This window comes from Cajanus cajan, chromosome 3 (assembly GCF_000230855.2).
Source record: "Cajanus cajan strain Asha chromosome 3, NIPB_CcT2T_4, whole genome shotgun sequence".
NCBI lineage: Eukaryota > Viridiplantae > Streptophyta > Magnoliopsida > Fabales > Fabaceae > Cajanus > Cajanus cajan.
In genome coordinates, this window is record NC_138519.1 from 63,611,280 (window position 1) to 63,623,808 (window position 12,529).

A 12,529-nucleotide genomic window follows, 5' to 3' on the forward strand; every position below is an offset into this window, starting at 1 on the left:
AAGGATGAGGATAACTCAGAGTAGACAGAAAGTTATGCTGACAGGAGGAGAAAGAATTTGGAATTTCAAGAAGGTGACCATGTGTTGTTGAAAGTCACTCCATGGACTGGGGTTGGCAGGGCATTAAAATCCAGAAAACTTACTCCTCGATTTATTGGTCCTTTTCAAATTCTAAAAAGAGTCGGTAATGTTGCCGACCAAATTGCTTTGCCTCCTAATCTATCAAATCTTCATGATATTTTTCACATTTCTCAACTTCGAAAATACATCCACGATCCTTCGCATGTGATTGAATCGGATCATATTGAGGTTAAGGAGAATCTAACGGTGGAAGCAACCCCTGTGAGAGTCGAGGATCAAATGGTAAAGCAACTTAGGGGTAAAGAGATTCCTTTGGTGAAAGTTATTTGGGGAGGAGCTACACCAGAAAGTGCTACTTAGGAACTAGAGGAAAATATGAAAGCGGCATATCCATTTTTATTCACTTCAGGTAATTTCGAGGACGAAATTTTTAAAAGGAGGGGAGAATTGTAACATCCTATTATTTTATTATTATTATTTGGCATTTTCGTAATTTTATTAAAGTTATAGGGGTATTTTTGTAACTTGGAACGGGCTGTTCCAAAAGTGGAACGGGCCATTCCAAGCAAAAAAAATAAGCTAAATTTTTAAGTTGGGAACGAGCCTAGAACGAGCCGTTCCAACAAGGAGAACAGGCCGTTCTGATTTTGGAATGAGCCGTTCCAAAGGGAGAACGGGCCGTTCTGCTGAGATTGAGAAACGGGCCGTTCTGCTTTTTGGAAACAGGCCATTCCGATTTTAGAACGAGCCATTCCAGTTGAAAAATTTGCACAAATTCGAAGGATCCGGAACGGGCCGTTCTGAATTCAATACGGGCCGTTCCGGGTACCCCAGGTTGCCTATAAATAGGAGGCATGGGGGGTGAAAAATTATAACTGAGAAGGGTGAAAAATTTTAGAGAGAGAGAGAGAGAGAAAGAGAGAAAGAGGAGTGAGAGAAAGAGGAATCTCGAGGAGAAGATTTTGCCCTAGTTCCGGTTACTGTTTAAGGAAAGAGAGGAGGAGGTTCTGCCCAAGTTCCTATTTATCCAGGTACGGGGGAAAAGGGGATTATTTATATGTAGAGTACATGAGGGAATTGGGTAGAGGAAGAATTTCTTAGGATTATGATTAATTTTATAATTATTTTATTTGGAGAATTATTAGTTCCATTAAAGTTATCTATGTTGAGGTTTATAAATATGCCTAAGTGTAGGAATGATGATCTGGGAAGAAGAATGAATTGTAAGGAAAATGCGGTGAGCTAGATTTTGGAATAATTAGGGGTTTTACTGTTTATATTAATTATTCTATTGATTATTATATTAATGAAAGTTATTGCTATATTACTTGTTAAGAATGAATGATTTTGATGTAGATTACTTGAGAGGTGTGTAAACCCTTATTTTGTTGAGCTTATCTATTGTATATGTGAGGTAAAATTGTGTACGTAATGTGAATTTGATTAATGAGATGAGATGTTGTATGAATGTGATTATGATTGTAATTGTGATGCCTCACATCGATGACTAGGGATGGCACGGCCCCTGGATAAGTGGTGCTACAGGGAAGGCGTGACCCTAGCATGGTGTGGGATGAGTAAGACAGTTAACACCACCACTTATGTCGCTTATGGCAGCCCTGACATAGGGTTAATTGCAAGAGATTGTATTGATTGTAATGTGATTGTGGTTCCTCACACCAAATGACTAGGGATGGCACGACCCCTGGGTAAGTGATGCTACAAGGAGGGCGTGACCCTGGTCTAGTGTGGGTTGAGTGAGGCAATTAACCTGTATCACTTGTGTCAGATGTGGCGAGGTCTTGGCATAGTGTTAATTGTGAGCTTGGCATGAATTATGGATGTGAAAATGATGAATGATTGATATATATATATATATATATATATATATATATATATATATATATATATATATATATATATATACGCTTGTATATATTTTATTAAACAATGAGTTATGATGAGATTATATTGTGATGTGTTTGTATGTACTTCGCATATAGATATTTTCTTTTCTCACCGTATAAATTATGGATATTTTAGGTGAAGAAGATCCAGCTACGAGTGGCATCTAGAATGCCAACAGTTAAATTCTGGGAATGCTCTGATAGTGTGACATCGGGGCAGAGGATTTCTAGGATAGAATATTTATATGGATTTGGTATTGTAATGAATGTAATTTCTTTGAAGATCTGTAAACTCTTAAATTTTACCTTTCAAGTTTTATTTTTCAGTCATTTGAGAATGAACAGTTATAAAGTTTTATGTGAACCTTTTTACCAACTTTGATTAAGTTTATTCTTCTTAATTTTACTATATTATTTCGATGTATGTGTTGGAGTAGTAAGAGTGTCACAAAGGTAAGCATCACGTAGTTGATATGCAAAATTATCACAAGTATTGATAAAATTTGACTTCAATCATATAAATTTAATTTTTCTTAAAATTAATTTAAAATGTGAAGTGAAATTTAGTAATTGGTTAATGAAATTATTATTTTAAGGATAACATTTTAAATTAATTGCTAGACATTTTTTAAGAAAATATTAATTTAATTAATTTAAGGATAATATTTTAAAAAATATTATGATTTATGTTGTTAAAGATATGCTTTTTAAAATTAATTTAATTACTTTAATAAAAATTGTGGTAATAATTAAGTAAATGATAATAATTGGATAACTTTTAATAATTAATTTAATTATTTATGATCAATTAAGTTTAGTTAAATTGAAAAATGATGACAATCTTATTGTATTAAAATTACATGTTAATAAAAATGATTAGTTGGCATAACGGTGTCAATTCCACAAGGTGGGCGTCATTTGATACGTCCTGGAATTCAATGTTATTGTCCATGTTATTGGTTTTGATTTTGTTCATTATCAATTGTTGATTATTGTTGATACACATCCTCTTGTAAATTTACATTGGTCGAAAAGGGAGACAATGACCGATAATTTGAATAACTAGTGTCGTACAATGTAAAAGAGCTACCTAACTAATGCGGTGAATTGGTGGAATGCTAATTGGGTACATACTTCGGATAGATTTTGACATTCCAAGTTTTACGACAAACAAGTTGATGAAAAACTCACCTTCTATAGGAAATGCAAGAGAACTTCGATGATAATCTAAATTATTTATTGACAACTCTTGTGATGGGGTGAATGTAAATGAATAAGAGATGATTCATTACCTTGGTTATAAATTAACAATAGGCTGCTCCATTAATGTTTCTAATGAATTTTATTATTTTCTCTTTTTTTCTTAAACATAATTATTAAATTCTATAAAATAATAATTTTAACTACAAAATAATAATTTTAATTATTGATTATCACCGGAAACTAAATTAAACTAATTTTGACAAAATTCATTTTTAATTTTATAAATCATATTATTTTTCTAAAATATAATTCTTAAATTCTAATAAATAAAAAATTTAATTATAAAATAATAATTTTACTCACTAATTATTTAATTATCTTTAACAAATTAACTTTATTAAGTTAACTTTAAAAAAAAAACTAGAATTGAATAAGTAAAAAAAAACATAAAGTTGCTTTGAGAAATTTTTTGTGATAAAAAAAATTTCACCTTTTAAAGATTTCAGGATTAGGAGGTTGAGATCCTTACAAACATTGTAAAATGTGCTACTTTAATAAATATTTTACGATTTGTGCTATTGTTATATATATATATATATATATATATATATATATTTTGTAATAAAAAAAAGTCCAAGATTTAGTCATCCTTATACCCAAACTCCTCACAAGGTGAGCTTTGTTTATGGGCATCTTCTTTTAAATCATAGATTCAATTTTTGTACACAATTTATGTGTTTCTAAAGGTAGACACATGCTAAAATCAATTTCAAATCTTATTTTTATTACATAATTTTCCAACATAAAATTTAATTTCTAAATCAATTGAATTCAATCCAAATATAATCACATACAAATTTAATGATTCCAAATACAATCTTGCATACATTTTCATAGTTATTTAGTAGGTTTCAAGAAGTTCTTGAACCATTCAACGGATTGTTTGGGATATCTCTTCTGGTTGTCTTTGTAGTCAACAAAATACAGCCCAAATCTAGAAGAGTAACCAGCTGCCCACTCCCAGTTATCCAGTAGTGACCATACAAAGTAGCCTTTCACATTGCAACCATCTCTGCAATCAGCCAAATCAGTTCTTCATTAGTTTATTGTCTTAAGAAAATGGTCATGGAATTTACCCAAACTCTAAAGATCAGTGTAGATAAACTTTTTCAGAAATACTTTAAGAAAACAAAAATTTTTAAAAATAAAAATAAAAATAATTTTCTCCATAAATTAAAATTAATTGGCATAAGTTAAGTTGTAGAAGTTTTTTCATTTTTTAACTCAGGCATAAATTAATTTTTATTTATAAAGAAATTTATTTAATTTTTTTCTTCTTATTTTTTTCTCACAAAAGTGTTTCTAAAAAAAGTTTATCCAAACAAATTTTAATGCAATAACAAGCAGAAACAACTATTACATACTTGATAGAAGCCAGTAAGTAAGATAAATAGCCATCGAGGTATCTAATCCGTTTTTCATCCTTTAGAGCATTCTTAATGGAGATAAATGGACTATTTGGATCATCCATCCCTGGGACAGCCATGAGAAAGAAGATTTAGCTCACAAGTTTTACTCTTTTCTGGCATTTTATTCTGCTGCTATGCCAACAAATATAAGTGCTGAAAAAATGGAAATATGTTGTGTTGCAAATTATGGAACATGGAAATACACAGAAAACTGAAAACTATGATGCCAAGGATTGGAGAAAGACCAGAAGATTCTAAGGTTCTACTGTACAATTTGAAATCATATCATGATACTATAATGCATCATTTTGAGCTAGTATATGTTACACTTTATGACAAACACCTATCAACGTAACTTTTAAATTTGACTTCTCTAAATTGAATAATTCACTTTAAAGAGAAAAGTAGAGAATATCAACGGTTAGATCAGAAAATAAAGGGAGTAGATTTTAATAAATCCCTGATATTATGCATGTGCATGTAATAACAACTGTTAATTTAAAGGAGTCAAATTTGTAATTTAGGCTATACTTAAATTTGTTAATGCCAAATCGCACACTTGAGTTTTGGTAGAATATAAGAATTCGTAGATTACCATTTTCCGTGATAAATACAGGAGGGTTCCCGTACTTTTGTTTGATGTAGATCATTAAGCTTCTCATGCTTTGTGGCACAATATACAACCATATAGAATTTGCCTGCAACTCAGAATTTACAAGTTACAGCATTAACTGAAAAAGAAAAAAAAAATCAATTGACATTTATGAACTAAGAAGCTCTGCTTATTGTGATTAAAAGGAGAGTTGGCTATAGTAGAACGTGAAATTTAAGTACAAGAAGGATAATAAGAGATAACCAAGGACAAGACTCTTAAGTCCCAAGTTTTGCTTGCAAACATCGAATTATAATGACAAAGGCTTTTCTATGCTCTGGCTTAGTAGTTTTCAGTAGCAAAATGCAATCCGATTTCTCAAGCAAATTATCAACCAATCGTCATGACACTTACCCTTTCTCCAATAGCTTTAGTACCATTGAATGCTGAAAGCAAAGAGAATGAAAACAATTACTTAGTGGCAGAACAAAACAGCATAATTATAAGTCACTCTGATAATGTTTGGTCTGGAACTTACGAAGGGCAACGGCACCAGAGTCTGCAATGGAATCATTGAGCAGAGTTCCAATTATACTAGTAGAATTGTTCCTTGCATAAAACGTGGTGTAATGGTTGATTCCCACAAAATCTAATGAACCCTTAACAAGAGCTGCCTCGGATTTCGAAAATGTTGGTAGTCTGCTTCCGACTCTACTCCTCATTGAGCTTGGATAGTCCCCAAATATCAAAGGATCAAGAAACCTGCCATTAAAATTAGAACATCTAACAATTTAGTTCCAGTTATGACTTATGACCTTTTTTTCATTTTAATGGTGGGGACATATTGTTGCCTTACCATCAATTTTCAAATGTAAGCAAAGAAAAACATAAATAGAAAGGTGAGTGTTTTATACAACTTCTATATATGAGAAATTATTAGGGAGTCTCGAACCATACAATTTTTAATTAGTCTTTATGTGACATGTGATTAGTGTTATTAATAATTTTTTTCTCATAAATAGAAAAACTTAAATACGGATCATATAGAGATTGATTAAGACCATAGGCACATGCTGGTTCTAGTCCTTCTAAAGTAACCAATAATTTCCCCCTATATAGAACTTCAAGTGAAGACAAATTTCTCTTTCTTATTCGTATTCAGCCATTCATTAATGCCTTTGTATAGAAAGTATGAAAATTTCAATATATGAAGTACTATGTGAATGACTTACCAGCCCAGCTGAAAATCTTGTGCTCTCTGAGCTGCATCAATGTCTTCTTTGGTATTTGTTGCTGGCTCATACCAAATGACATCAAAAGCTATCCCTAGTGATCCTCTCTGAATATTCTGTGTAATGACAAGGTTATTAATTAGTATATAGTTTTTTATTGAGCTGTACATGATTGAACAAGGAGCAAATCTACAATTATATAAGCTTTTAAAAGAATAATGATTGTTAACATCTCTAATACCAATGACACACTGAACAATTTTTTATATAATTCTTTCTATTGTTTTCTTAATAAGGTTTCTACTGCCAGAATAAAATTCATTTCTCCCAGAATTTAAGTATTTACAATATTCATAACTTTACCTTATATTTCTTCCTATAAATATCTGCTACTGCTGCATGAGAGAGAAGGACATTGTGAGCAACAATGTAAGGTTCGGTAGCAGAGTTCCCTGCCCTACAAAACAGGTGAAGGAGAATGGAGCACCGTCCAGGGGCTTGTAGACCAACATCATATCCTTGTGTGGCAAATGTATGTGGCTCATTAAATGTTATCCAGTGCTTCACTCTGTCCCCGAATTTCTGAAAGCATGTCTCAGCATAAGTTGAAAAGTCCTTTCTGTAGCACACAAGAATCACATAACTATAAGCATATTTTCTTATTACCATAATTATAAGAGTAATGTAAAATCATGCTTAAAATGATGTATTATATTATTATATACATGATCGAAGTGTTTAGCCATCCATTATACTTGTCTTCCAAGGCTTGAGGTAGGTCCCAGTGATAGAGGGTCACATATGGTTCAATTCCTGCAAATGTAATGGATCAAGCTATCAGAAACATTGAAAGCACCTTGAGCCTGATAAATAGTGATTTGTTTTATGCTACTACAACTCAGAACTGTCACGATGTAGACAACATTTCTAGATGGAACTTTTATTTTATATTCACAACTAAAATCCAGAAATGTAACAATTGCAGAGGGATAATGAGAGTTACCTTTGGCCAGTAATGCGTTGATGAGTTTATTATAATGATCAACTCCTGCCTGATTGATTTCACCAGATCCACCTAACACAAAATGTTTGTGATTCCGATCATTTTCTTGAAGTCATGCACATTGCACACTAACAGAAATTTTCAAAGTAGCTAGAAATATACTTGATCGATCAAAATTCAAAACTATAGTGTTGAAAATATTCAACTGACACACTAAAGGGTTAAAGTTCTTTTGGGACTTGGTGTGTGCAGCAATTCTTTTAGTTTGTCATCCAGAAAGAGGGGTAACAACTAATAACATAGTACACTCCTTAAATTTTGCAACAATAATCCGCAGTACTCTTAACATTTGTTAACTACAACGTTGTGTTGTAACTTATAAGATACATCACATAAAACAATGTTAGTAAGTATTATCAAACCAATTGCTCGATTACATAAACAATATGTAAATGCTTACTGGGAAAAATCCGAGTCCAGGAAATGGAAAGCCTATAGGCATCCACCCCCATGTCCTTCATCAGTTGTATGTCTTCCTGCATGGAGAAAACAGCATGCAATTTTCAGAAACAAGCACAACCTTTGAACACGGGTTAAAGTAATTATTGAATCGTATTTACTATGAAATAGGCCAAGTTTCTTTCTATAAAGCAAGCCATCACATAGAAGATTGTCAGTTAATTGATTTGAAGCTAAGAAACTTCATAGGCAAGTTATATTTTGCAAAAGCATATAACTATCTTAGAGTCATAACTGAACCAAGATTATGGTCTATCTCTTTGTAACTCTTACACATGTCTAAGTTCTTACCAAGCAGAACGCATAGCACAAGATATATAGGTTAGTGTCCACTTAATAAAAGGACCAAGGTCACTTTTATTAACTTCTCAATGTGTCAAAGGAAAAATAAAAGAACTTGAATAGTTTGCTGGCAGATAACAAGGGTTGACAAGCCTCATACTTTTACCATCCATATTTATTTATATACGTATACATGATATATAAACACAAATATATGAAAAAGATATATAAATAGAACAATTTTCACTTTAAGAACATGGGAATTGTAAATATGAATCAAACATTATGCGTGCATAATGAAAATTATTATTATAAATTAATAGTCATGTAGTTATTTTAAAAAATTATACATTTATCTTTTAGCATTATTTATTTAAATAAGATTTAATAATTTATATTCATTGTTCTTATTTAACACAGGTTCCAAAGTTAACTGTACCCATTTTTACTTACTTCATATCGGTGGTATTGATCCACTGCAACATCGGCATTGCTGAAATCAATTACCTTGCCTGCAAGAGGAAATGTAAGGTTAAGGTAATGATAAGTCAGCATTTTATTATATTAAGAATTTCATTCTTCTGGGGGCATTGACCTAATTTACATCTAATGAATTTGTTTGTCTAAAAATATGTTATTTAACAAAATTAAAAACATTAATGATATTTTAGTTATACTCTTATTTATCTTAGTTAAACAACATTCTATTTCATTCAATAATATACTTATACTTTTGTCAAAAAAATATTATTTGCATCATTTCAATTTACATAATTAATATTACAAGAGGAATAGATAAAAATAAATAATAAAATGGCCAAACCATCTGGACCTGGTTAAGAAGGATAATATTTTGCCAAAACTATAATGATATCTACATTCAAAGCATTGACGTTTGTTGAAGGGTCTATTTCAATTGGTTAAGAAGCTGTACTATTAATGACTAGAAAAGAAAGTAATGATGATTCGATTGAAGCACGATCCAGCCCAAAGCCCAAGCCCGTGGTATTTCTTAATTTGTATAATGACTACTTAGAGAAATGCAATTAACCAAGATGTATTACCAAAAAAATGTAACACGTGTTATGACATACATCACTTCATAGCAAAAAAAATCATTATCCAACATTAGGAACCCTATCACCATTAGAAGGTGTCTAATTCTCAATTTTCTTAAGTGGAGATCTTAATTAAGCTGAAGAATATAAAATTGAAAAAATGTATCCTCACTCTCCATTTTCTTTTACTTCCATTTTTTAAATTTTAAAAAAATTAATAAAATAAAAGTAATACATACTTTAAAAAGAGTCATATTTATATTTTTATATTTTAGTAACAAATGAAATGGGGAAAAAGTAGAAAAGATCTTTACTCATAAAATTAATTAAGGAATTCTTGCTGGTTCTATGACGTAAGAATGAGAATGCAAGTGCCATACTGCTCAGAACAATAAATGATGACCAAAAATTGCGATTAGAAGAAAATAAAGAAAATTTTACTACTTTGAATTGGCACCGTCATTATCCACTTAATGATTTAGCATCAAAGTCCTTGTTTTGCAGAAAAAGAAAAAAAAATCTCAATGATTGATAAAAATTAAATTTGATGATTACTTTTACGTATACCTGTAAAATGAATTTTGTAGTCATTATTGATTACTCTTTCTAGTTTCAAGCTATATTGAGAGTGAAGTTTTGGAGGAAAATTAAAGAGAACAATTTAAAAATAAAATAAAATAGTTATAATATTTATAAAAATAAAGAAAAGATTAAAACGTTAAACTTAAGTAATTTATTATTATAATCATGTAAAAAAAGTAATTCACTATTTTATTTCTTTCTTTTTACAAATTTATCAAATTAAATTATATTTACCAACGTCATTGAAAAGGTTCGGATCAAATATTGTAATAAATAAATGTTGTTGGAACACTAAAAATGATTAGTATACACTTGGTGACAAAATGATTAATTAATAATTAAACTTAAATCCACAAATGAACATTAATTCAAATGTAGGATCTTACCAAAAGTGTGTGAAAAAGTGTCCCACACAGATGGTCCCCTTCCGTCTTCTTTCACCGCTCCTTCATACTACACACACAAGAAGTCAACAACATTATTTAAATCACATATGAATAATTATTATTTGTTCATATTAAACAGGACCAATATAAATATAATATGATAATAACTTTTCTAAATAATATTAAATCTTTTTAACATCATAAAAATGAAAGAGATTGTCAAAAAAAAAACACCAACCCTAAATTCTAAATCCTAAAATTCACTTCCTAATCTAAAAAAAAATGCAAAAGAATTGCACCCTATAGCTTTTCGCCTAAACTCTTGGATCCACAAACACATGGCTGGATTATTTTAAAAATAATAATTAATGATTTAATAAGGATATCATTCTTTAGTGTCTTCCATGCAATAGTGATTATTAATAAGATTTACATTTGCATTTTCAGTTTTTTTAATTATTAAAGAGTATCTCTAAGATAGATTAATCACCTTCGATATAATTTGAGAGCAATGTACTATTTTATTTCATTTTTTTTATTAAATTAAAATTCAAACTCGACTTTAAGAGTTGAATATTATTTCATTTATATTATATCAATTTGCTCATTGTAATTTCTATGAATAAAAAATATTTACAAGAAATTAATTTGGCAAAACTTTTTCAAATGTGTTGTGTCACTTTGGTATTGAGTAAAAAATTATCACCTTCATCCTCGGAAGACAAAAACTTCAGAGACTGACAAAGTTGGTTAACTATTATTATAGGCCAATATATTAATTAATTAATTAATTAATTCATGCAAAACGCAGCAATTTTGTTCTTTCTCTTTCACTAGGCAGTGTCGTTTTTGGGTCTTATCTCTCCTCATTCATTTGCGGTAACCGCTCCTTCACTTCGTCGCGGAAGAAAAGCATCTAAACCCCTCACAAAAGCAAAAGTGTAAAGACATGACAAGGATTTTGCTTTTTTTCTTCATCAACGAAGAGAAAATTCACCCCAAAACAAATTTTTATAACCATTCATAGATCTACCTTTGTGGCATGAAACTTAAATTAATTAATAAAATATGTGTATATATATATAATATAAAGTAGTGGTAGTGATGAAATTATAAGTGGACCAACCTGAAAAGCTGAAGAGGCAGTGCCAAATATGAAGCCATTTGGGAAGCTTTGACGGTTTATCTCCGATGTGCATATCTGAATCTCTAGTAATGCCATCATTGTTAATATCACAATAGTGTCTCTTTTAAACACCATGTTGAGAGAGAGAGAGAGAGAGAGATAAGAAGATTGAGTTTTGGAATAGAAGTGAGAAAAGGGTACTATAGAGTGAGACTTTGAAGGAGAATATATATATATAGAGGGGTATTGGGAAGAAGAAGGTTTGAGAGCCAGCTAATGGTGGAATGGGATTTTAGTGGGAAAGTGTGAAATGCATAATTAAAAGAATGTATATGGGATTTTAGTGGGGTTGTGGTTGTACTTGTAGCCCAAAATAATAGTTATGGAAGCAAATATCTTTCACACACAAAAAGTATGAGTTCTTGTTCTTGCATTATTGCTTTCCTATTCTGACTTTTTTTTTTTATTTTTTTTCTTCTCTTGTAGCATGTATCTTTGTCTATATACATTATGAGTTTGCTTCAAGTGAAATCATCGTGGAATGTTTTTATATGATGAAAAGTTTCATTCAAGGATATTTTTTTCCGTATATCCACGTTGCTAGAAATATAAAAACCATTACTTTGCTTTCCTTTTGTGTTTCATTTTCTCTCTATACTTTTTTAGTTTATTAGTTGTTGTCCTACATGTATTTCTTACCTTTTTCTTTTGAATTTTATACCATGTAAGTTTTAATTACAGATTCAACAAATTATATTAATATTAAAAATTTTAACAAATTATATTATTATTAAACATTCAATAAATAAGGATATATTTTAAGAAATAACTTATTCAAAATATTATATAATAAGTTTTTATGTAATAAGATCTTATAATATTAAACACTCAATTATATATATAACCATAATATTTTACAAGAGCCATAATTTATAAAAATTAAAAATCAATTCTATATATTTTACAAAATAATGATTAAAAAAATATTGTATAAATATCAAAAAAAAAATTATTTTCGATGTGCTATTTTAGAGAAAAGATAAAGTTATGATTTTTTTTCAATATAGGAGAATGTGAATTTTGGGAGGA

General features: G+C 30.1%; 1 protein-coding gene across 1 annotated transcript; it reads right to left on the reverse strand.

Annotated features, from left to right (window-relative positions):
• Positions 1–3,949: 3,949 nt before the first annotated feature.
• On the reverse strand, positions 3,950–11,891 carry LOC109813093 (beta-glucosidase 40). The gene is made up of 13 exons (XM_020377252.3): positions 11,441–11,891; positions 10,315–10,381; positions 8,742–8,800; positions 7,948–8,023; positions 7,488–7,559; positions 7,210–7,297; positions 6,848–7,103; positions 6,485–6,600; positions 5,791–6,014; positions 5,667–5,698; positions 5,256–5,358; positions 4,616–4,724; positions 3,950–4,263 (listed from the first exon to the last, which is right to left on the reverse strand). Exons 1-13 carry the CDS (start codon positions 11,573–11,575, stop codon positions 4,089–4,091), a joined length of 1,512 nt encoding a protein of 503 aa, XP_020232841.2. The 5' UTR covers positions 11,576–11,891; the 3' UTR covers positions 3,950–4,088.
• Positions 11,892–12,529: the final 638 nt, after the last annotated feature.